The sequence below is a fragment of the Morone saxatilis genome, unplaced genomic scaffold (genome assembly GCF_004916995.1).
Source record: "Morone saxatilis isolate NCDOM2014 unplaced genomic scaffold, NCSU_SB_2.0 Contig3, whole genome shotgun sequence".
NCBI classification, from domain to species: Eukaryota; Metazoa; Chordata; class Actinopteri; family Moronidae; genus Morone; species Morone saxatilis.
In genome coordinates this window covers 13864073-13890451 of record NW_023339873.1, presented here as the reverse complement: position 1 = coordinate 13890451, position 26379 = coordinate 13864073, and the positions used below count along the sequence as shown (strand labels likewise).

General features: G+C 41.8%; 1 protein-coding gene across 1 annotated transcript in view; it reads left to right on the top strand.

Moving 5' to 3' along the window:
* The first annotated feature begins 824 nt into the window (after positions 1–824).
* Positions 825–26379, top strand: part of eml5 (EMAP like 5) — a 39377-nt gene continuing 13822 nt past the window's right edge. The window contains exons 1-20 of the mRNA XM_035674229.1: positions 825–1316; positions 7640–7799; positions 10575–10673; positions 11126–11194; positions 15024–15209; positions 15767–15902; positions 16540–16741; positions 16964–17101; positions 17231–17487; positions 17658–17870; positions 17973–18140; positions 19720–19826; positions 19932–20050; positions 20196–20382; positions 20558–20663; positions 21094–21187; positions 23619–23719; positions 23837–24030; positions 24472–24583; positions 24660–24787. Of these exons, the coding sequence (XP_035530122.1) occupies positions 1120–1316; positions 7640–7799; positions 10575–10673; positions 11126–11194; positions 15024–15209; positions 15767–15902; positions 16540–16741; positions 16964–17101; positions 17231–17487; positions 17658–17870; positions 17973–18140; positions 19720–19826; positions 19932–20050; positions 20196–20382; positions 20558–20663; positions 21094–21187; positions 23619–23719; positions 23837–24030; positions 24472–24583; positions 24660–24787 (2973 nt within the window). The 5' untranslated portion in view covers positions 825–1119. The remainder of the gene's footprint in view (positions 1317–7639; positions 7800–10574; positions 10674–11125; positions 11195–15023; positions 15210–15766; positions 15903–16539; positions 16742–16963; positions 17102–17230; positions 17488–17657; positions 17871–17972; positions 18141–19719; positions 19827–19931; positions 20051–20195; positions 20383–20557; positions 20664–21093; positions 21188–23618; positions 23720–23836; positions 24031–24471; positions 24584–24659; positions 24788–26379) is intronic.

Genomic DNA, 26379 nt, shown 5'->3' with positions numbered 1-26379 from the left:
AACAAAATAAAACTTAAATAAAATGGAATAAAATAAAATAAGAGGAAATTATGCGATATTATATTTATATTTTATATATATATTCTTTTACAATTGTAACGGAACACATGGTATACAGAACAATGGTTAAAGATCATGATTAGGTATAATATAAAAATAAATAGTCCTTGTATTATATATATATATATATTATGTATGGTACACACCTGAACAGACTCAATGTAATTTCCATATTCAATAATGAATAATAGGCTATACGTTAAGCTTCAACTTTATTCCTCCAGAATGCTGTTGTGTATGAACAGTCCTAAAACCAATGTTTTACTGTGTCAAACAAACCCTAACCTTATTAAATGTATTTTTAAAATATTTTTTACTGAATAATATCAACGAATATAAAGACATTTTTCAGCAGCTAGATAAATAATGGACTAAGTAAAAATAAAACATAATATAGCTTTACATGGGTTAAATAGACGAGCAATAATAAAGAAAAAGGTGAAAAACAAATAAACCCTAGCCTTGTGTACGTGTAAGTATTTTTTAATTAAAACTATATCTATGTTGCTCTACTCGTGTAAACTTCACACATGAGCATTATTAGTTATTTAATAAGAGGTTGTTATCCAGTTTAAAACATTATCCTAGCATAACTTTTCCACCCGTGACGGAGTTGTCCTCTCCTGCCATTCCCCCTCGAGGGCGAGTCAAAGCATCCGATTGGACGACAGGCTGATCCGTCATCTTTGTGGGCGGTGCTTGCGGAATAACAGCGCAGCTCCATCTTTGTAGGATTTGACAGGAGCTTTGACCTGTGTCGAAGAGGGACCGCAAGCCCGGCGCTGAAGAAATACAAGTACATTCTCCCAATGAAGACAGCGGCTTAGAAAACCGGTGCAGTTAAATATATTGACAGAGAGCTCTCCTCTCACCACACAGCGAGACTCTACAACTCACATGAGCCCCAGAAATGCCTCATTTCAACGCTCTCCCTGCACGGGTGGAAATCCGACGGAACTAATGGGACACACGGGCTTAAAATAAATCCTTTTTGGTGAATGACACTTTATCAGAAATCCTACGTGATAGCGACAGAGAGACACACACGGAAGTGCGGACATGGCTGACAGAACTGCTCCCAACTGCCACCTGAGACTGGAGTGGGTGTACGGATACCGGGGACATCAGTGCCGCAACAACCTGTACTACACCGCCGCCAAGGAAATAGTCTATTTTGTCGCCGGTGTGGGAGTTGTGTACAACACCCGGGAACACAAGCAGAAATTTTACCTGGGGCACAACGATGACATAATCAGGTAGTGTACCGGGGACACTTTGGTTTCAGCACCTCGGACAGCAACCAGCAGCCCGTACAGCAGCGCATGAACTGACGCTGTAGTGTTGTCATTGAAAGGTGCTGGTGTCACCTTGTGTAATGTAACATGATATTTCTGAGCTCCATAGGGAACTCAAAAGTGGGCACACGCCTCACTCAGCAGCATCCCCGGAGTTTGCATGGGCTCACCAGTGCCACTCCAGCCAGGGCAGATGCTTCTAACAGATTTAAGGGTGGTCTCTCTTTCTCTCTATCTCTCTCCCTCCCTTCCTCCCTCACTGCTGAAGATTACACTGCTGCCACTCCTCACGTCTTGGAGTTGCAGGGCTGCTAGATTATTACGTTAGAGTGTTCATTTACGACAATAAGACACTGAGAAACGCAGCAAATACGCTCATCAGAGAATATAATAGAAAATAAATTGCATTTTCTTGCTTAAAATGTGGCTTAAAGTGATCTCTAATCTCTAGATTGTCTAAACTATTAACATTTCTTTCTTTGGTGGAGTTCTCAGATTGATGGCGCTCCTGGTTTAACCGCTGTCTGGTGGAAGGCACGTTTCAACATATTTTAAAAGCTTTTTCCATAACAGCAGCATGCATGTCTTGTCTTTCCAGCACTCAGGGAGCAATAATACTAAAAATGCACTTGAGCCTAGCCGTCCTTGAAGGGATCCTTGCACTGGAAAGCTGTCTGTGGGTTGTGTAAACTCATCTCTGCGTGGCCAAACAAACCTTGAATCACCTGCTCTTTGATAAAACATAGCAAATGTAACCCGTGTTACATCACACGGGATGATCCTCCTGCCTTTCTGACTGTTTCTCAGCATGCCACACAATAACGACCTGTGTCCAACGCTCCAGCGCTTGTGTTGACATGTGTGTGTGTGGGTTGGCCTGGAGATGACTAGCATTATATACTGTGTCGGTCGTCAGCTGGGCTCCTGCTCCATTATTAATGGGACAATAGAGATACTCACCCGCCGCTGCCCTGGGGGTGAAGTGCCTGAGTTCAAACACTTAGCTGGAGGAGTCACTGACTGAACCATAGTGTGATGTTTGATGCAAAAGTATAGCATGAATTAGTGATGTATTGGTAAATCATCAAATTGGTCATCTGTGCGTCTGTGTTGCGAGCAGATTTGGAAGGATTCGGTCAGATCAGGCTCCTTATGGTGTCATTTGGTCTTCTGTTGCCACCTGATCTTTTCTGCTTTAAAATAGATCTATCTAACAGATCTTTGAACGTATTTACAGTACAAGCTACACAGGTCCCTCGAGCTGTCTGTTGTTGTTGAAACAGACCAGGTAATAGTCATTTTAAACTCAGATCTCAGAGGAGTGCTTGTGAAGCTCCCATAAACACTTGCTTTGACTTAGACTGCTATGGCACAACCAGGAGCAGCCCTCAGCAGATTCAGGGCTGAATAACTGTTGCACTGCTCTCACGTTGCACTAACTCATGTGGAATAGATGCAGCCCCCTCAGATAACACTACGACTCCAATCCCTCTCTCTTTCTCTTTCCCTCTACGTTGCTCTTATTTGTTCTTTTTCACGGCCTATTTTGGTTGCTGCTACATTTTGTTTTGTGAGCTTCATATACGTATGTGGTGTTTTCACTTCATGGATTAATTGGTTCTCCCTCTCTGATTGTTGCCCTGCAGCTGCTTTTAACTGGTCTCCCAGTCTGATGAGCAGGTTTTCACATGAACGAAAGGCTGAGCCGTCCATGAGAATGCAAGATAGTCTGGACTTTCTTCGCTGGTCTGACACTTTAGTGCTGCCTTTTAAGCATAGTAAATTCACAGGTTATTGGGCAATGACATAATGTACTGAGAATGTTAATGTGCTGTAGTTTAAACACTATTCCCCTCGAGCCGTGTTAGTGAAATGAGTTGACAATTGTAGAAACTGTTTGCTATTCGTCTCCTCACATTTCCCTGTAATTGTTCCACACTGTTGCAGCTCATATATTTATTCCAGTCTAAAACGCAAAGAACCTGAGGCTTCTGCTAAAAAACCTGCGGGAGTCCATACTGCAAAGCTTAATCTCTCCTTTTTGCAATCATGCTGACATGCAGGACACGCACTCACTGATCTGAACAGTACACACAAATACATTCAAAACACAGACATGCACACTGGAAAAATAAGCAGAATTGCTAGGAGAGGCTTTGAGTGTGTGATCTCTTTTAGTTCCCATGACTGTTGCAAAACGTCACACACGTCCAGATAAAGAAGGGCGGAGGATAAGCATTAATATAAGTAACACATGGACATTTTCGTGTCATCATTTGTGAGTAAAAACTCACAAAAGTGTGTGAGAGAGAAGGAGTGAGTAGTAGTGTTTGGTCCCATTCTTTGTCTTCATTAGTCTTATTTATCTTTCATTAGAAATGGTTTAAGTCCCAATGTTCTGTACAGTTTTATTAAGGCATTAGTTTTAAACACTGATGCATTTTCAGCTTATCCTATTTTGTAAAATTTTAAATGTGTTTATACTCATTAAAGTAAGACGCTAAGAATATCACTGGCAAAAAAAAAAAAGATAGCTAACTCTAGCTTCATTTTCTGTTACTCAAAAACTTGGCTTATTCTCATTCTTTGTTATGATAGAAAGTGAAAGCTAATGAGAGGGTGTTATGGACACAGGAATAAAAGGCCGTCTCATATTACAATATCTTGTTAACTTTATGATGGACCACAGCCAGAGTTAGGGATTATAGATGCTAGACGAGGCTGGTCTTGTTTCAGTGAGCTCGGAGAGATGCAGTGAATAATATTGCCCAATAAATTTCGTTAAACTCCTAATACATAATTTTCTCTTGTTAGAATTAGCAGGAAGTGTGCGTATGATAATTTCTGCACTCTGTGAACTGTATGAGCTAATGTGAACTAACTCTGCATATAAATGTGCGAACTAAAGTCAAAAGTACAAAAAAGAGTGTGTTTGATATGCATGCAATATAATATATTTGTGCTTCTAACACTGTTACTGTTGCACAAATTAAAGCCGTGCATGTGGAACTATTGACTCTGGTGTATCGGGTGAGTGTGTGGGAATGTGCTTACAGGCAATTACTGCATGAGAGCTAATAGATATGATTCACACATCTCAGTATCCACCTTCCTTTGCTTTTATTGTGAATTATTAGACAGTCAAGATTTGTAGTGACGTATTCCCTCAAACATTGTCTTCTGCTTACGTTTCTGCTGACTTTGGTCACTGTATTCAATTATTTATGCTTGCAAATGTAACCATAAGAGAAACTAGAAACAGGTCCAAAAAACAAGCTCTAGTTAGACAATTGTAGAAAAAGCACATCATACCAATAACCTTTACTGTTGTTGGCAATGCTGTTGGCTTCTGTCTTACCTTTACACACATTTCCAGGTGCTCCTCTGTGCAGAGTGTCACTGAGATTCTGAGGTCTTATAGGTCCCATCGTCACTGTGAGTATCCGCCAGGCTGCCCTGTGAAAGGCAGCGTAGTCTCTAAAGAGCAGATCTGTCTTCCCCAATTAAAATCCTCCAGAGTTCAGTACAGTTACTTAGCAAAATGTCATGATTCAGCATTGTTGTCCCTAGGATTAAAACAATGAGGTCGGACAGACGTCTCATTTAGGTGTTGTTAGGAATGTTTTACACAGATGGGGTGGAAGCAGTGCACATGCTCTGATATTGTTTTGACATTTTATGGACCAACCACACTGATTAATCAGAAAATTATTGCAAATAAGTTAAGTTATATCAAGAATCCAAGATGATACAAAGTCTGGTATCAAGGCAATATTATATTTATTAGAGCTGCAAATAATTCTTATTTTCTATTATTGATAAATATTTTTCAATATATCGATTAATTGTTATCCATCAGAAACCTTGTCTGATTGATTGCTCGACCCAAATATATAAAAATATTAAAAGCAAATTCTCACATTTCACAGGCTTGAACCAGCAAAACCTTTTTTTTCTGATATGTGACTTATTACTTGATTATTAACTCAATTAATTTTCTGTTCATTGACTAATCCGCTGATTAATTATTTCTGCACTAATATTAATAGACAGTATCTTCCAGATCCAGAGCACAGAGCCACTCATTTTGGTTTTCTGAAGTATTTTAGGATTTCTGAAACATAGCTAATATTCTGTGAGAGGACTGGGTGTCAGAATCCAGCCCGGGGTTTTACAGTGTTCACCCCATTTTCTCCCTCCTCTTCTCCGTCCCTTTGGTTGCTGAATAAAGTAGAGCACCACCAAACTTATCTATTGCTTATTTCCATTCCAGGTTTTCTATTTTTAGCTGTATGGGCAGGTGTTTCCGACGGAGTTTGATGGACGGTTGGATTAAAAACGCTATGTGGAATCCTGGGAAATATCCCGGACTGTATAGACCTTCAGAAATGTGCTAATCCTCTGCTTCTCTTTAATCCACTGTAGGCAAAATCAGACAAAGGAAACTACTACTGGGGAACGTGAAAGTTGTCTCAGTAGCTTGTTTTACTCAAATATCGAAGAGGGTAAAATGTTCATGCTGGAGTGGATAAAAACTTATCTCTTGCTCTTCTATGTGGCTTACTTGACCTTAGTCTCTTCCTGTGCTGCATCTTTGCGTCCTCGCTCTGAGAAAGCAGCTCTTAAGGCTGTTTATTTGCCTCATATCTACATGAAAACAGGCTGTTTAATTGCTGCAGTATTTAGCTAGTTTTGTACTACAGGACTTGGCAGATGGAAGACAGTCGCATCAAACAGCCGTAGCCTATATCAAACAGGAGAACCGTGGTGATGCACTGCAGGCTAAGTCATTAGTGGTGGCATTTAGCAAGCTCTTCAGCTGACAGAAATGTAAATGAAACAGTGGTCTTGTAGCTGGCTCAAAGACAGTATTTGATTTACCACACAGTAGCATGGACATATAATAGATATTAAAGCTGGTAGAACATCAGACATAACTAAAGTGAATGTCCAGCTGAGTGTCAGTGTTTGCTGCTGGCCTGAGATTGACTCCATAGCTGTTTTATCTTTTTAAAATAAAAGATTTTATTCTTCAGCTTTTCTGGCATCAAACCAGACAGATTTGCTGTGCACTACCTGCTTGTGCCAAAGCGGTTTTCTCTGCTGTGTCTGTCTGCATCTCGTGAAGTGTTCCAATAATTTTTTTCTCCTTTTCCTCTGAATGCTATTTTTAGCCCCTTTGCTCTGATTATATAATTCATAAAAAGTAAGATGAGAAATTGTGCCAGGTTGGCGAGAGGTTCAACAAAGAAGGTGGGGGAGCGGAGATGAGAGAGAACAAGGAGAGGAAGATGAAGGAGGACAAAGATCAGGGCTGTCACATCTAACCCACGTCAGCTCTCGGAGACGGTGCACTGCCAAAGCTTTGTCAAGTCCACAGTGACAGCGCGTTTTGAATGGAGATGAGGTGTCAGACTGAAAATATTCATACTGAAAACTCGGACGAAGGTGAAGAAAGAGAGGTGGATTGAGGTGTAAAGTGAAAGTGGAAGAAGGTCTCTTTAATAATGAGCTGCATGGATTCAGCAGGTTGATGCTACCGGGCCTGTGAAGCCTCTCCGGCCTGCTGTCTGAACACAAGCCAGGATTAGATATTCTGGAGAGCAGTTGGCAAAACAGGCAGCCTGATTATAATGGAGGGAGCTCCGTTGCAGCATGAAATATATAGGCCAGGACAAGGCAAGAGGAAGAATTGCCCAGTGAATCACAGGCCTGCCTGGAACGTGACTGGCGGCGGCTAACAGGGTGGGTGGAGCAGGGGGAGGGAGTGACAGCTTTATACAGCAGGCTGTTGCTCAGCTGTAGAGTGGGAATGATTGTAGGTGGGGGAGGTACGAGTGGAGGGGAGGGGGGATTATGTAACAGTGTTACAAACATATGCCTGGTGATGCAAGGAAACCCCAGATGAATTAGAAAAGGTGAACGGTGCAGAGAAAAGTTCAAAATTTGCAAAAACTGCTAAAAATTAAATTCACAGATTCACCAATACAGCTTTTTATATTCTAAGAACACCCTGTGGGCACGCATGAAGCCAGGCTGCGCGTGTGTGTATTTGAGCATGACTGAGTTAATTGAACCATGTCACCTCGTCAATCTGCCCCTCTGCTTCCATATTCAGACCCATCACAGACTTAATGTGTTCATCTCATCCCAGTGGTTTCTGCTGGGAGGGTGAATCCCTCGTCTGACAAACACACACACACACACACACACACAAGCATGCAAAATGGCAATGGTAACCAGATGTTTTCTCTCCCTCTCTCTCTCTGACCCTCTCTGTACAGTTTAGCTCTGCATCCGGAGCGTGTGTTGGTGGCCACAGGACAGGTGGGCAAGGAGCCTTATATTTGTGTATGGGACTCCTACACCGTGCAGACTGTGTCCATCCTCAAGGATGTGCACACACACGGTGTCGCCTGTCTCGCCTTCGACCTCGATGGACAGGTACGCTTGTGACACAATAATGTTCAAATGATGAGGATCCACCTCAGAATATCCTAGGAATTTAACTGTAGCCCAGTTTTATATGTTGCTGCCATAAAGTACTGGTTTCTGCTTTTTCTCGAAAATAACACAGACTGAGCTGAAAGTGTCACCAGAAATGTTCTATTTGAGAGGCACAGCAGCAACAATCAAAACTCCACTTGGAAGCTGGAGGCTGGCTTTTGCAGCTTGCCTGCCAGGCTGAGTTTCTGAATGACACATCTGTGATTACTCCAGCAGTATTAGCTGGACAGCTGCACCCAGACATGCTCTACATGGTAGATTTTACAGCAAAACAGTCAGCGGCAACGGTTGGTAGTGTGCATCACAGAGTCTGACAGGACCCGTTTGTGTCAAGGTGAGAAAAGTGCTAAAATACACAGTGAAATTAAATAACTGGCATCCAGAGAGTGGGCCCATGCAAGGTAAACACATCATTTGATTATTTGTTAATCACCGGGAGATTGAAGTAACTTGCTATTGAAGCTTTTCATAATATCTCTCGAGCCAGCTCTCTGCAGACTTGCCACCAGTTAATATTTACACACTGCAGCCTCCACCAGTGTTGATTTTGACTATGAAAATCGATACCGTGCGGAACCATCTCTAGGTTTTTATATTTGCACGTCTCTCTCTTCCTCCCATAGGAGCTCTCACAGCGGAGTTATACCTCCTGTATTTGCAGTAAGAGACAGGGGAGACACAGGGAGATGACCCTGTGCTATTTTCCTGCTCGGGTAGAGAGCTGGGGATTTAGATGGAATGTGACAGTGTTTAAAGCCAAAGGAGGCTCTATCGCTTCTCGGTTTAGCGGCTCTATTTACTCTCCATCTCTCCCCCTTCCTGGATTAGAGAAAGTCAGAGCTGAACTCAGGACAATCCAGAGGAATCCCTTGTGCCATTACCCTGTCCATCTATTAAAGCAATATCGAGAAAATACACTGATGTTTGAGACATCACTTTTAGATATTTCAGTATGAGCTGCTGTCTGGAACAAAGAGTATAACTCATGACCTTTGTTTTTCTTGAGTCTTGTTGTTCTGACCAGTCGACATGCCACATTAAGCTGTGGTTGAGAGGTCACATTGAAGATATACTAACATTTTAGACAGTTGCTCATATCTTGATAATATATATATATATATGCTTTTATTTTGGCATCTCAGCCATTTAATTAATGCCAACTTTTAAAGTGGGATATATTAGCATTTATAATGACTATAGCCATGCTAGATCTGTAAAACTACTAGTTAGGCTATTCACTTAATGCTAACATCACCATGCTCACAAATACAAAGCTACAATGCTGATGTTTACCATGTTAACTTATCTTAGTTTAGTGTGCTAGCATACTAACGTTTGCTAATTAACACTGAATGCAAATTAAAGTAGGAGTGAGGCTAATGGGGATGCTATTAGTTTGTAAGTATTGGGCAAAATTTCAACCTGATGATGGTGCTAAAGGGAAGGTTAAGGGTTCAACTAAACTATTGTTACTCATCCTGAGAGGAACATAAAGGTGTGCGCCAAATTATGTGGCAATCCATTTAAAACTTTTCACAAACATAAATGTGAACTTATGGTGATGCGAGAGGAAAAATCGGAAGAAAGTCAGAAGAATTCATCATCTGATGCAATTCAGAATTTGCAACACTAAACTGATTGAACAACTCTTATATATAGCAAGAAAGACTATTCTCAAATTTTGGATTTCTAAGGACCCTCCTTTACTGGATGATTGTTAAAAGGAGGTTGACCTACACCCTCCATAACAATGTCGAGGGATTTATTAAGATATTGCAACCAGTCAAGGATCAAACTTGGGCCTGAACTTCGTTCTACCTTTTTGACAACAATGGAACTGACTACGGCATACCCCATAATTTGAATGTATTATGTGATCCTGGTGGTGTGGGTGTGTGTTTTTTCTTTTTTCACCCATTTTGTCTTGTTTTGTTTTATATCATATTTGTAAAATTGCGACCCTTTGTTGTTTTTGTGTTTTGTTAAGGCTGTTTAAAAAACTATGAAAAATGTGGTACAGTCTATATTTGTAACTTGAAGTATATGTAATGGTTGCCTTAGTTAAAAACAAAAACAAATCATTATCTGGGGACTATGGATGCCTGTACAAAATGTCATGGCAATCCTTCCAAAAGTTGTCAAGATATTTCAGTCTGGACCAAAGTGTTGGACTAATCAACAGACCAACATCCGTAGCATAGCTAAAAAAAAATACTTTTCAGAATATGGATGTACTCATCCCCCCTCATCCACACGGTTTCACTGGGTTTCGTCACACAGGGCCTCTTTGCTCATCAGTAAAACACTGACATCTCTAATACAAGTTAAAACAGCGCAAATACCTCGCTAGTGACTTCCATCCATAGCTGAAAATTGCTTCAGCAGTAGTTCAAAGAGGACATCCTCTACCATGTAAAGCAAGCTGCAGAGTGGAGAAGGATTTCCATAAGAGCTGCTCTCCTCTCTTCTGCTCCACTGCTGCTGCTGCTGCCTACTCACTCAGTCAGCTATAGGAGGCTCCTCCAGCAAAAAGCACTCGAATGTGCTCACTGGAAGTGCCAGGGGCTGGACAACTGTTCTGTTCTGTTATTAGCCCTTTCATTGTGGCCTGCCATGCTACAGTGGAGGTAGTTAAGTTTGTTTTGCAGTGATTAGTGCAACAGAGCAGAGTCTGTTCAATCTGTGATGTCTTTTTCTTTGCTCTCTTTGCAGTGTTTGGTGTCCGTGGGTTTGGACTCTAAAAACACAATCTGTGTGTGGGACTGGAGGAGAGGGAAGGTTCTGGCAGCCGCTCCTGGTCATACAGACAGGGTAAACACTTTCTTCCTCCCCTGTCTCTGTCACAAGCTCAGTATCGACCGCCTCAATTAGCTATAAATGCAGGATGGAGCACTTGCCCAAAGGGGATATAAACAAGTTATGCCTGATTGATTGTGAGCTTCCAGAGCCTCACTGAGAGGGTGCGCAGCTAATGAAAAGGAATTTAAAAAAGATGAAATACAGGCAGCTGTTGTTGTCTAATTCAGCCCACACACATATAACCAGTGCAAACACACTCACACAGACACACGTTTGTCTTTTTTCCTCTGTTATTTTTAGATTTTCATCCTTTTTCTACTCTAACGTCTAACTTCTGAGTAGATACAAGAGTCAATATGCTGCATAATGCTGATGATGATAATACTGTAATAATGATGTTGTGGTGTTTCTGTTACAATAATAATATTTAATGCATTGTGTGTGTGTTTCTTTTCTCACCACAGATATTTGACATATCATGGGATTTGTACCAGCCGAGCAAGCTTGTAAGCTGTGGTGTCAAACATATCAAGGTACAGCCACTTCCTGGTCATTTTACATCCCGTAGATTACAGCTGGCTCTTGAGAGCTGCTGCGGTTCTTGTGCCTCATTTGCATAATATCTGAAAACAGATTATGATTTTTAGGAAGTTTGAAGAATCCCTTGGCTCCTTGCCCCTTCCTTCCCTGCCTTCTCTGCTTTATCGCCATGACCATATCGAAGTCTTAAAATAGATGTATGCAAATTCACTTTATTCCAGAGTCCATGGTTATTAGGCACTTAACATAAGTAGGACATGCAATGACTCACAGTCTCTTCCCTCAAATTTGTAGTAATCTGCAGGGAGGAAAGATTTTCTCTTTTTACGGGGGAACCATGACTCTGCTACTCAGCTACCCCTTTTCAGCCCTTCTCATTCAGCTTTTAAAAACCCTGTCCTGTACAAACTGCAGCTGTGCTCACTTCCCTTCTCGGGCCTATCTCTATCACTTCTTTTTCACAGAAGAGTGGTGTTCATAAATCTTTGATGAGTTCATGCAGGGTGTCTTCGCCAAGCCTTCCCCTGGGATATGTAGTAGTGTTTCTTGAGTGGCACGGCCATTAGGAAATAACAAAGAGTTCAGAGCCACAGAGGAAGCTTATTTCTAAAACATTGGGAAGGGAGTGAATCATGCTGAGATAGGAAATGTGCCCACTGGCCCTACAAGACTAAACCTTGTAGGTCTGATGCAGGCGGGGAGGTTTAGGCTACTGCATTACCCAGTGGTGTGACATCTCACCAATGAGTCCCTCATGTCAATCCAGCTTGAACTGCTTCCTCTCGTAGTAATTCCCCACTGAACTCTTCCCCCACCACACTGGCACAGAAACCCCCCCTCTGGGCCACCCAACCCCCTCCCGTCCTCCTCCAGTCTTCCCCCTCCTCCACCTCCTCCTCCACTTCTTTTTCCCTCACTTCTCGTTTTCCTGATGCCAAGGCAATCCAGCAATTGTCCCACATAATTCCCCAGCCTTCACCCCGCGGACCATGTGACATCTGCTCCCCGGGCCTGTGCTCGCTCAGCGATTATAGCACTCAGAGCATCCAGGAGATTTAGTCCCAGTAATCCACTCACTAGCACGCTGAGGAAAACACAACCTCTGTGACGGGGACTGGGGCTGCTGGCAACGTTCTCCTCCTCACTCAGCTCCTCCTAGCTAATTATACAGTCATTTGTGTTTTGATTAGTTCAGGACAGCTCAGACCTTAGCATGCCCCTCTTGAGCCCACACACAGAAACACCACACCTACCAATCATTTGCCCGCTGCCTGACTAGTTGCTGATTAAAAGCTGTTTAAAGGACTTTACCACCGGTTTAGCATGTTGTAGCCTATAGTTGCTCCTAACCTTTTTGGCTTGTGACCCCTTAAAACGAAGCATTATCTACTTGCAACCCCTCATCACTGGCTGTGTTCTGTACTTCCAGAAACATCAAAGGAAACTGTAATCATTGGGAGCCATAGTTAAAGCCCACATTAATTACATTATAGCTAAAACTTTGTAGACCATGCTGCTGTGAAATTTCACTGTAATTTTCTATGGTTCCCAATCATACGTTTTCATTAATATCTGTATGATATAAAAATCTTTAGGCATACTTTTGTAACTTGCTTGAGTTGTGTAATCCGTCATGAACACACTAACATGGTGTGTCTGATATGTTTACTGTATGATTTTGGGATTATGTGAACAGGACAGGATACAGTCCCATTTGTTTGGTGATGTTAATTTATTGTATAACTTTATACAAGTTATGGTATAACTGTAAACTGCTGGCTGACTGCAGGAAAGAAATATCTTTAAGCTAAATATTAAAATATTTAGTTTTTTTTTTGTAGTGCAGACTTTTTGGGGCCAATCTGTGCTTTGACTATATTATCCTTAATAAAAATACAATAATGTAGTATTAACAAAAAACAACGTAGGCCTAGTGTTCACTGTGATGGATGGACTCTACTAAAAGCATTTCACGTCACACAGAAATCAATGGACATCCCAAAATAAATAAAAATGTCCCAATATGCTAGCATGGTCCTTTAAGGTAGCTGTGTGTGTGTGTGTACTTAAACATATATATATTTCTGTGTATTTCTTTGACACCATGTGGATGAAGGACAGCAGCTTTGACAGTTTCTAGCAGCACTGCCAGCCAGTCATCCAGTTTTCTGTGCAGTGAGCTGCCAAACGTTGACTTCTGTTAGCACAGCATTTAGTGCACTGGCCATTCAGGGTCACTGTAGTCTGACAGGAGGGATATTATGAGTGAGATGAAAGGGGTGAGGGGTGAGGCAGTGCAGTACCCTCTCTGCATTAATTACATTTAAAAGGTTTTCCTTGGAGTGATGGTGGAGGTAACTGAGCTAATGACATACCACTAATCCTGGGTTAAGACTAGCAGCTTCCGCAATGCCAGGGGTTCTCTGGAGGATGTCTAAGACATAATAGCGTTATTCAGAGAAAGCAATACTGTAAACCAGGTCTTGATTTCAACTCAAAGTACTTTCCTTTTCCATCTTCAATCTCCCACCTTTCTGCTGTGCTCTCCCTCTCCTTCTGTGGCTTTCTCTCCTGCTCCTGGCCTCATCATAAACCCCTCCAGCATCTCGTCTCCTCTCAGTAATTCAGCAGTGAAGGGATTAGCCGGCGCCCGTGTCTCGCTGCCTTATCAGTTGCGGGCAGGGAGGGCTGTGCAGTCACGCCGCATCCATCCCCGCTGCCTCCGCAACAGGCTGGGCCACAAAAAAAAAAAACCCTCCCACCGACCCTTACACATACCCTGCGCTTGACACACTACAACCTGCATATACACCTTCCTAGATTACTCACACACCTATGATCTTTACTGCTTAACCTTCAGCCCCGACCCCGCAAGGAAGCTCAAGCACATGCACGTACTCAGGATTAGGAGAGACCTGTCGTGCTGAGGTGCGTACAAGCGTTAGATGTGTGATGGCAGGGCTGTATCTGAGGCAGTGATGCCTGTCTCTGATAATCGATCCCTCCTGTTAGCACGCAGCAGCACTATCAGTCAGGAGGATAGTTGTTAGTGAGGGTGTGACAGGCTGTCACTATCGAGGAGCTCAATTGTTCATTGTGTGACTGTCTATCAAACCTCTGCAGATGTGTTCTTGTGTGGTCATAAACAGCACCCGTTGCCTACAGTTTCTGTCTTTTCTGAGCTTTTCTCGAATCTGCCTGATTCATGCCTGGTTATTATAGTTTATTTTTTGCAATACATCAGGTTTTAGGAATTGCACAGGAACCTTCTCCTTTAGGTAGACCAGAAAGAGGGGCTGTCACTCTGTCATTTCCCTTCTGCTTGCCGGTAATGAGTGTGTCTCTGTTTCACGTGCCGATGGTCGTGCTGAGGCATTCGAGACGCCCTCCTCGAGCTTTCTCCCTGTGATCTCATCTCCAAGCAGACAGAGCGTCTCTCTCTTTTGCTCTCTCCTCCTCTGTTTGATAGATTTAGCCCTCAGAAGAGGCAGTGCCCGTGCATCCCGATGACCTTGTTCATAAATAATGAGCTCGCGTGTATGCGTGTCTGTGTCTGTGCATGCTGATCAGGTGGTTACAGCACTGACCCCCAGCAAGAGTTCCCAGTATCACATGAAGAGGAGGGAAAGCATTTGAATTTGACTTTGCTTTCTTTCAAGGTCTGTCTGTGTGTGTGTGTTCAATGCAGTTGCTCTGTGTGTGGCTGTCAAACCATAAATGACTTGTTGGTTTTCACTCTGTTGTTCCATAATTGCTCTTTCAGGATTACAGGGGGGATTATTAGCCACCATACTCTTTCACTCTTTCTGTTTGTGTTTGCAGTTTTGGAGCTTATGTGGTAATGCTCTCACACCCAAACGTGGTGTTTTTGGCAAAACGGGGGATCTCCAAACCATCCTCTGCCTTGCCTGCGCCAAGGACGAGGTCACATATTCAGGTGCCTTGAATGGTGACATCTACGTGTGGAAAGGGATCAACCTGATGAGGACGGTGCAAGGAGCTCACGGGGTGAGTTTATGAGATTGGCTTAGGCTGATTTTGCACGCCCATCCTGGTGCACCATATCCAAAAGAATCACAGGGAAAGCATTTAGTAAACTGAACCAGGGTAGAAGCCACACATGCTGGCTTCGTTTGATTCTGCTCAGTAGAAAAAGGATCAGCCTTTTGCTCCACAGGATTAAATGATATCTATTGGATCAACAGCTGGGTGAGGGGATGGGCGGATGGGCGGATGGGGGAGGGGATAATGACTACAGTACATATTCATTCCTGCTTTTTGTGCAACCAAATGTCTCACTGAGGGTTTAACAAGGTGCCTCCCTGTATAAACAGAAACTCTCATCCAAAGCAGGCCATCAGTAAAGTTGTCCAATAATAATAGAAATTGTTACCCCCTGTTACCGAGTTCCGTGTTACCTTGAGGGCGCAGTTTTGTAATTGTGAAAGTCTTGTTAAACAAAAGCCTGGCTGAGCAGCAGCACTATGCGGTCTGTATCTGGGGCTGGTTCTGTCGTTGCTCATTTGCTGTACAGATCCTTACTGACAACCTGTCATTTCCTCCAGTCAGGGATATTCAGCATGAATGTCTGTGAGGAGGGTTTTGCCACCGGGGGCCGAGACGGGTGCGTCCGGCTGTGGGATCTCAACTTCAAACCAATTACTGTCATTGATCTCAGGGAAACAGACCAAGGATATAAAGGTGATGTCAAACTGCCTCCTTTTTCCTTTAATCTGAGTACAGAAAGGTTGCTGGCCAAATTGTGGTCTCTGGAGGCACAGGAGATGTTTGTAGAAAAAAAACACCCTTTACGCCATTTCTGTTCTCCTTACTAATGCTCTCTTTCTTTTCTTTTCTACTTTCTCCATCTCTTGTATTTATAATCTTGGATCTAACAGTAGCTAGAGGTGAAAATAGCCGAGGTGGGTAATGTCATTGCAGGCGGAGTTAATAACCATGTCAGTCTGTTTGTAGCCCCACTTTGTTCTGCTGTTCCTTGTGTTGTTAGTAAGTCCAAGCTCTGTTGCAGTTTTACGTTGTATATAGATGTTATGTTCACATATGTATACAGCACATGCTTCCTCCATCCTCTTCTCACTGTATTACCCAGAGTCAGTTGCAGATTGGCTTGACAACATGTGCTGTCATTGTATTTTCCTGTTAAAATATCCGTCCTAGGAAGCCTACAGATGGCTATTTACACCTCCTGTCTTTATTATCCCTGTCGTGTCTCTTATAATGACTGTACAAGCGTTGGCAAATGTCTGTCTGCTTTGATGTTAGCATGCTTTTCCAATTTTCTTTCTGATTTTTAAGTTTATGCGTGTGTTCTTGACAGGGCTGTCTGTGCGCAGTGTGTGCTGGCGGGGAGATCACATCCTGGTGGGCACGCAAGACAGCGAGATCTTTGAGGTGGTGGTCCACGACCGGAATAAGCCCTTCCTCATCATGCAGGGTCACTGTGAGGGTGAGCTGTGGGCTCTGGCTGTCCACCCCACCAAGCCTCTGGCCATGACAGGAAGTGATGATCGCTCAGTGAGGTAAGGCTTCGGCATTAAGAAGTTTTTGAGAATAAGATATTGTTCTGTTACAGTGATTCAACTGTTTCAAGTTTATGTGTTGTTGTTTGTGTGTATGTAAAAGTGTAGTAATAACCCAAATACATAACAAACACCACAAACATGATTGCCATGGTTGTTTGACTCGATGTAATCTCATCACTGCTATGCGTCTTCATCTGTCCTGCTCCTCTGCGCCTGAAGGATATGGAGCCTTATAGATCATGCACTGATAGCTCGCTGTAACATGGAGGAGCCTATCCGCTGTGCAGCCGTAAGCACTGATGGCATTCACCTGGCGCTGGGAATGAAGGATGGCTCCTTCACTGTTCTCAGAGTCAGGTGTGTACACAATTCAAAGGCCAAATGGGAAATGTCATGCTCTGTGAATGGCTACTGCAATGAAGAGCTTCATCTTTTTGTGTTCATTGTAGCTCCTCATTCAAGTTGCATTTCTCTGCTTCCCTCCAGAGATATGACAGAGGTGGTCCACATCAAGGACAGGAAGGAGGCCATCCATGAGTTAAAGTATTCCCCCGATGGGGGCCACTTGGCTGTTGGCTCTAATGATAACTCGGTGGACATCTATGGCGTGGTGCAGAGGTACAAGAAAGTGGGCGAGTGCGTGGGATCCAGCAGCTTCATCACACACATGGACTGGTCCACAGACAGCAAGTACCTGCAGACCAATGACGGCAGCGGCAGGAGGCTCTTCTACAGGATGCCAAGTAAGTCCACGTTCCCAGGTGGATTACTTTTGTAGCACAGCTATTACAACTATTTGAATCATATTCTCTGTAAAATACTGGCTACCGAAAATCCATAAAAGCAACGTTGCTTTGAGATAATATTTTCACGGAGCTTCTTTGTCAGATAAATGTTTCTGTCTTCTGTTGAGGTGGGAAGGAGGTGACCAACAGGGAGGAGCTGAAGCTGGTACAGTGGGCTTCATGGACGTGTGTGTTGGGCCCTGAGGTTAATGGAATATGGCCCAAGTACTCAGATATTAATGACATTAACTCTGTGGACGCCAACTTTAACAATCAAGTCTTAGTAACAGCTGACGACTACGGATTAGTAAAACTTTTACGATATCCATGTATAAAAAAAGGTAAAGAAGACCCAATTGTTTAATTTTTAAGAAGATTTAAGTTCAGAATTTCTGACATTATTATCCACCGTGTTTACTGATATGTTTTCCTCTTGATTTTAGGTGCAAAATTTAAAAAATATTTAGGTCATTCAGCCCACATAACCAATGCCAGATGGTCACATGACTACCAATGGGTCATAACTATTGGTGGCGCCGATCATTCTGTGTTCCAGTGGAAGTTTGTTCCTGAAAGAAAGTCTAAAGAAGCTCTGCATATAGCTGCACAAGGTAAGATGACACCCTGCCACAGCCACTATTAAACCAAAGTGTGTATGTATATATTTTACCATAAAGGACAATTTACATTTTACCTTCTCATCAGTCCAATTATGAATATTACGGTGTTACACTTCAATGTATCTTTGTAAAGAGACCAGCGACTTGCATTACGGATATTACTTATTTCACAAAATCAGTGGTTCCTGCCAACAAGACATTATCAAATCAGGCTAAGTGGGGTACCCGGATGGAAATTTTGATGTCTACTCAACCTCCCACTTAAATATTGCTGACCAGAGTCTGCTACAAAATTCCTTTAAATGAAAAGTTTTGTTTTTGGGAAACACATTTGTTCACTTCCTTACTGATAGTAAGCATAAGCGGTGGAGAAAAAAAGGTAGCTGGGTTTTTTCCAAAGTTATATTAAGTTAAGTTGTTTAATCCATTATCCATATTTAGCGTAGATATCTCTACGCTGAATATGAATTGGGGAAACAGCAACCTGTCTCTGTCCAATGGTAATTAAATCTACCAACCAGACCCTCAAATGAACATTATCATTATATATTGTTTGTTTATACCTGTAACTTCTTGGAGCCCATTACACAGCCCCCCAACAGAGAATTTCCAATTTTTTGTATGAAATAAACAAATTAAAAATAAAGAGTTAATTAGTTAGCTGTTAGTTAGTTGTTGGCTGCAGCTATCAATTATCTTACTCTTAGAAAGAAGGGGAAAACGTGTACTTTGTCCCTTTAAAGCAGAGGCATGAGCGTGGTAGTGAGCTTATGATCTACCTCTCAGCAAAAAAGTGAATACCACATTTTTATGTATATTCCTTTAAAATCAGTTTATATATTACTAGTATCTGTCTGAGTAAGTAAGACAATTTCCACAGTAAATTGTGGTAATGTCAACCCATTTAATGAAATAATATGTCATAGTACATTTCTTAGTTACCTATTAGGGGTTGTATGAATGTAACTGGCTGTTACATAACGTGCACCCATACTGTTCCCACCAGCCTCATGAACTTGATGTGCTAAACCACCAGAGAGCCATGTACTAGATTGTTCCCTTCCCGTACTTCCTTTCATCAACCACCATTTCCATAAAGCTCTGCAAAGGAACGGCCATCATATTAATTAAGACGAATCCAATAAAAGTGAATGAAGCTTGGAAAGTATAATTGCATTGTCATTCCCAAGTCATATTTTTTCCAGAGGCAGAGCGCAGCTGTGCTTTCTGAAATTAAAGCACATACTAACCGCCTTTCCTTTTAATTTTCATAATGGATCTTGTGAGTAGCCGCCCTTAGCTGCCAGCTCTGCTTATTGCCTTGTCTTGGCACGGCTTTACTGTGCTGCATCAGCATTTTTTTACATTTGTCTTGAGCGATGTCACTGTGAAGCACAACTGCCTGATAAATAGGAGATGTCACAGTATTATTACATGATCGACCCTCACTTGTTCTGAAACATGGTGCAGTATTTTTTCTTACTGTGTGTGCAGTGGGATATTTGTCTGATTTAGAGGCAGGGAAGAATTTAACTGGCGAGATGTGATGCAACCTTGTTTCTGCCTGCAGAGTCTTTGGCAGACTCTAACAGTGAAGAGTCGGACTCTGATCAGTCAGACGTACCTGAGATGGACTCAGAAATCGAGCAGGAGACGCAGCTCACGTATAGACGACAGGTTTGTGATCGTATCAAGGTTGAAAAACCTTTTAAACATGTCTCCCTGGAAATCATATTTGTTATTAAACAGAGAACATACACAATTTTTTCTACATGTATCCAGGTTTATAAAGAAGATCTACCTCAGCTCAAAGAGCAGTGCAAAGAGAAGCATCGGGCAACGGCCATGAAGAAGAGAGAGCGAGCACCGGGCAGTGGGGTGAAGCTGCACTTCATTCATGGGTAGGCTTACTCTGTAGCATCATAAAAAAAAAAAACTCGTGAAAATGAAGATGAATTTCAAGTACCAAGGTTTTTTTTAAATGGAATTTTTCATATAGTCTTTGTCTCCACAAAGGTTATACCATGTTGTTTTTTTTGTTTGCAGCTACAGAGGTTACGATTGCAGGAGCAACCTGTTCTACACCCAGACAGGGGAGATAGTCTACCATGTAGCTGCCATCGGGGTTGTGTACAACAGACAGCAGAATACCCAACGTTTCTACATGGGTCATGATGATGACATCCTCTGTCTGGCTATCCACCCCCTGAAGGACTTTGTAGCAACAGGCCAGGTAGCTGCCAGCACTTCTACCATAAAATATTCAAAGCTTTTCAGTTTAGTTTATGCCTCGTCAGAAATCAGCTGGGACAGACTCTTTGTTATATCACACTCAAAATTCTCGTGTGGAAATGGGTTTATTAAAGTAGATTGTGTACATACTTTGAATGTTTTTTTTGTCTATCCAGGTCGGTAGAGATTCCTCCATCCACATATGGGACACAGAAACGTTAAAACCCATGTCTGTGTTGAGGGGTTCCCACCAGCTCGGAGTGTGCGCTCTGGACTTTTCTGGTAACACTCAACTCAGACTGCTTTTAGTTCTCTTTTACAGACAGAGTCAACATAACATACTTTTTATATTTACAAATTATTCCAGACATCCTGCTTTCACAGGGGAACAAAAAACTTCTTTCACACATAAAAGAAAGGGGCAAATTCACAAGACACCCAATTTACAAGCAACACGAAAAACCTATTCCTGCTGTCTTTTAGTCGCAGCAGTCTGACAGCATCAAGGTAAAGCTGTTCATCTCTCTTCCTTTAACTGGCCCCAGACAGAAGCTGTGCTGTGATCTGTATGTCAGTGTCAGCGAATCACCTGCCTTAGATCAAACCCGCTAGGCTGCTTTCATGTTACTAACAAGGGCCAAACTTCACTGAACCAAAGCAGGAGCTGGCTCTGTCTGTGCTGCTCTAAATGGTTTTGGTTTCCCTTCCACAGCGGATGGCAAGCGGCTTGCCTCGGTGGGCCTGGACGAAAATCACACCATTGTACTGTGGGACTGGAGGAAGGGGGAGAAGCTCTCTGCCATGCGGTTAGTACAGTTATATTAGAGTGTTAACAGTGTTGCAGGTCGGCCTTTCAGAACGCAGCATCTGCTGTCCCCACATCCCGAAAGCTTTGACAAACCTTCCGGTTAATTCTTAAGATTGTTTGAGTGCTTTTAGTTTAAATATGGACATTTATGGATGAGGGTTAAATTGAAGCCACTTTGCTGTGCAGGTCTGACAGTGTGATTGATGGAGGAGAGAAGAGAAGGGGAATTACTTTTTAGATTACAAGGCTGCTCCACTGCAACACTTAACCCTGCCAGAGAGAATGGGAGTTTGCCCCAGGGCCCCATCTGTAGATCCATAATTAAAGAGAATTACTTTCAATTTACATCTTCCATGGGCTCATCCTGGTGAGTTTGTGTGCTTGATATATCAGATTTTATTTTGCCAAGGAAACGTTTTAGGAAAAGAAATTGTCTTGTACAGATGTAACCTGTTTATGAGGCGTAAAGCAATACATACAAAGTAAATGAATTGCAAATGCAATGACCAGAATAAATTAAGTAAGTAGTAACATAGAGGTATCACACACCCTACGAGTTTGTCCTGATGAATGAAGCAAATTGGACCGTAAATACTTTATATAAAACTCCACATCTTAAAAATACATCAAAGCTAAAGGAAGACTAACTTTACAATTTGACATAATCCTAAACTCCTAAAACCTAAGGTGTGACAGACTGATTTCCTATACAGCCAGAGACAATGATATAAATGGCTGCCGTGTACATAGGATGTAAACGATACATGTGACCAGATATGAGGCACACACACCTGGCTTGTACATTCGATGCAAGTGGATTACCTTACCAGACCTGCATTTTGAATTGCTGCAAAGCATGAGAGGAACGTAATGTAGGATTTTCAATTTCACAGCAGGTAAAATTATATAAGCCAGAATCCAGAAGTATCTAACTGGAAAACATCCGCATCCCAAAATATCTTTGCTTTTGCTTTGTTGCTTGCTCTAGTTGATGTTCATATTTAGTATCTACTCCATTGAAATTCCCCCTGGCTAGTTTGGAGCAGTGCATTGCGGGTTGCTCTCCTGCGTGTTGTGTGCCAGGCTCTCACTGTAGCGCAGGGACAGCTTGGAGCTGCACTAATCTCCTTTCCAGACCGTGGTGGGCTGTGCAGTGAGGCGGGCAGAGGGAAATGGGGCCTGACAGAGCCTAGCTTGTGCACTGCCACTGTCTAGTCTTCATCTGGGAGAGGAGGAGTGGGTGTGAGCAGGAGACTGTGAATGAGGGTGAAGTGTGGGAATGTGAGGAGGTGAGAGATATAGCAGGGAAGGGCTAAACAAGTGGAAGAGACAAATAGGGAGGAGAGGGGCGTAATGTTTCTTTAGCGAGGCTCAGGGTAATTCTGCAGCAAGAAAGGGCAACCATTAGAGAACTTAAACTGGAACTCAGACAGGACCAGCAACGGATCCTCAAAGTTCATATTGTGCAATCAGAGGCCCAAACATAGAGACAGTTAAAGTAAGTTTATTTCTGTCCCCAGGGCGTTTTTAATGCTTGTTAAGGAGACAAAAAGGGAGCCCTGCTTAAAAATACTACAGTCACTGTAGTGCCACAATCAGTTAATTTAAAAAAAAATTATTATGTTATCGTGCTTTGTCTATACAATACAAATATTAAACTTTAATGGACAGTCTATATAACACAGTACAGGTATACACAACACAGAAAAGGTTTAACTCATACAAACAAAGACAAAGAATGAATGAGTACAAATTAATAACTACATAATTAAGCAAATATTTTCGTTTCAAGAAAGAAGGAAGAATTAAGAGAGAAAAAACTCTATGTAGGCTATGTAAACATTGTATCTGGATTTATTTTGTCTATATAGAAACATTTTCTAAACACACAGAATCACACAGTGAGGCATATTTCTGCATTTCTTTGCCGTGATTAAAAAGCCTCAGTGTACCCTGCTGGATGCTCTCAGCCCTTAAATTATTGCTTACATCCATAGTAAAATCATTCTTAAAAAAATTGTTGAGGTTTACTTGTCATTTTAACTCTAAAAAATACAGATGACATTCAGTGTTATTTATTTGTATAGCACTAAATCTTACCAGAAGTTATCTCAGGACACTTTGCATATAGAGCAGGTTTAGACTGTACTCCTCATAAAATTATTTACAGACCCAATAAATCCCACAATGAGCAAGAACTTGGCAACAGCGGCAAGGAAAAACATCCTTTTAAGAGGCAGAAACCTCGAGCAGAAACCAGCTCTAGGTGGGCGGCTGCTTACCCCGACGGGTTTATAGAGAAAGGGAGTGGGGTGACACAGAGTTGCACAACATAAATAATAATGACAGCTACATTAATAGAAATACTACTAATGATAATAATGATGATGATGAAATTAAGTGTTTTTCTGTCTACAATTGTTTTTCAGGGGAAGCAAGGACAAGATATTTGTTGTCAAAATAAATCCCTACCTTCCTGACAAGCTCATTACAGCTGGTGTGAAACATATGAAGTTTTGGCATAAGGCTGGTAAGACCCCTGGGTTTTTTTTATTTTTTTTATTGAATAGCAGAAACTCTAACAAGCACAAATCTTTCTTAGCTGTGACACGTCTTGCTGTGAGTAGACTGTCTGCTTCTCTTTCAGGTGGTGGTCTAATTGGGCGCAAGGGGAACATGGGGAAGACAGAGACTATGATGTGTGCTGTGTACGGCTGGTCGGAGGAGATGGTGTTTTCGGGGACATGCACAGGGGACATTTGCATCTGGAGGGACATGTTCCTGATGAAGACTGTCAAGGCTCATGACGGCCCTGTATTCAGTGTGCACGCTCTAGAAAAGGTACCACAGGGAAAAAGGCTCTTTCACTGACCAGTGAGAACATTTTTTAATATCTTGAAATATCTGAATTCCTATTTATTTTAACTATGGAACTGGACAATATGGACGAAAGTTTATATATCCACTGTTTGAGCAGTTATAAACAGCAGCAGTTAACATGAAAAATCCCATTAAATAATCAAATGATGTTCATCACATTGAACTTCATGTTATGCTTATTATTTTAGGTCACGGACAACTTTTTATAATAATTTTTTCATGATTCTAATAAATAATGAACATTAGACTGGAAGCATATTTTTCTATCTGTCTCCCTTTTTGTCTTGTTATCCTTTTTATTACAGTGGGAAGTATGTAATATTAAATTTGCTGTGGCAGTGACTTGTTCAACTAGCAGGAGATCATCACAGCATTAAATGTGCCAATATATTGTCCCTGTAGGGATTTGTGACAGGGGGAAAGGATGGTATAGTTGCTCTGTGGGACGACACCTTTGAGAGATGCCTCAAGACCTACGCCATCAAGAGAGCAGTACTAGCTCCAGGCTCTAAAGGTAAAAAGGTCATCCTAAAATACTTGTTTAGCTGAAATGATGAATCCTTTCATGCTATAATTTGTCAACTCTGCAGGGTTGCTCTTGGAGGACAACCCCTCCATACGTGCCATATCTCTGGGCCATGGCCACATCCTGGTGGGGACCAAGAACGGCGAGATCCTGGAGGTGGACAAGAGTGGCCCCATCACTCTGCTGGTCCAGGTATGATACCGACAAAAATAAGCCAGTACCTGTTACAAATCAAATTATATACAGCACATCAGATTCCACCTGAGCTTCACTGTCTCAGACAGGGTATTCATGAGGATGCTACCTGCAGTGGTTCTGCTGTATAATGAGCTGGGAGTCTGTAAGGCCCAAGGTAGTAAAGCTCTGAAAGGTTGAAGATGCACTGAATGACATCACAGTTTGCATCATCTGTTTTGTCCGTGTCATTTTTATTGCTTTATAATGAAGTGGCAAGGCTGTGTGCCATGGCGGTGTGTTCAAGGGTATTCTTATTAAAAATTACATTACATTACTTTTTTTTCTTTTCTTTTTAAGCTGAAGCATCCTGTTTCCTTTAATGCAAGTTTGACAAAATATTGATGTGAGTACGTTTCAGGCTAGAACAGGATGATTTTCAGTATTGCACTTAAATGAATAAAAAGCAGCGGCTGTCTGGATGGTAGAAAGCTGATGTTTGGTGGGATGTTTTGTGTCAAACGTGTGAGGACTGATGTTCCTCTCCATGTATCTTTAGAGGTGTGCCTTAAGGTTTATGTCTACCTCCTGAAACTCTTTATGGCTGCAAAAGTTTAAACTAAGAAATACATATCATGCTTTGGAAAATGGTCAACAGTAATAGATGCACATTCAGTGTTTGGTTGAAACATTCAGACTGACAAGCATAGCCCTTTAGTGTAATTATAACATTACTACTGTCTATTTCACACAGCAATGCAGAATCACAGAGGAGCTGGCTAGGAATGGTGGTGATTTATTGCTGTTGAATGGGAGATTGTTAATTTAGTTAAGTGGTCCTGCAGTGTCTCCCAGGCTCCTCTGGTTGTAGGCAGACAGAGTGAATGCTATTGATTGCCCTTTTCAAATGCTTTAAAATATACAAGCAAATTCTGATGGATAGGACCAGTTGATGAGAGGACCAAAGGTTGTCTTCAGTTATCTCACAAGTTTAAGGTACATACGGTTATGATTGATTAACCCCCTTTTGCTGATGTCAGAGAGGAGGAAAAAATAAAGATTAGGCAGATGTTGTTGCTGTTCATATATGACCAATTTTATAGTTCATATTTTTTCTGACTTTGAAATCAGCAAAAACAAAGAAAGCATTAAAGGAGCATCTTGGTGTAGTTGCAGATTGCAAGTGCGAATGAGAAACCTCAGTGGCCGCAAAACACATGGAAAACATGAACAGCCCTATCTAGAGCCAGTGCTTGGTTTGTCCGTTCTGGGCTACTGTAGAAACATACTGTAAGCAAGGTGATATTTTGCAATTTTGCAAAAAATTTAATCTAATTTTAGGGAAACTGATATAGTGTAAAGAACATACCACCATATTCATAAAATCTAAAATCTTGTATTCATCCCAGTCCCTCTAACATGCAGCATTATACTCTTCAGTTTACGTTTACAACACTACTATCTAGCAGTTCAGGGGTTAGTTGTGAGAATCGATACAATAATATAATAAATCGATACAATAATATAATAAATAATGTATAAAACAAAATAAGATAAGATAAGATAAGCCTTTATTAGTCCCACAAAGGGGAAATTACAAAAGTGGGGGG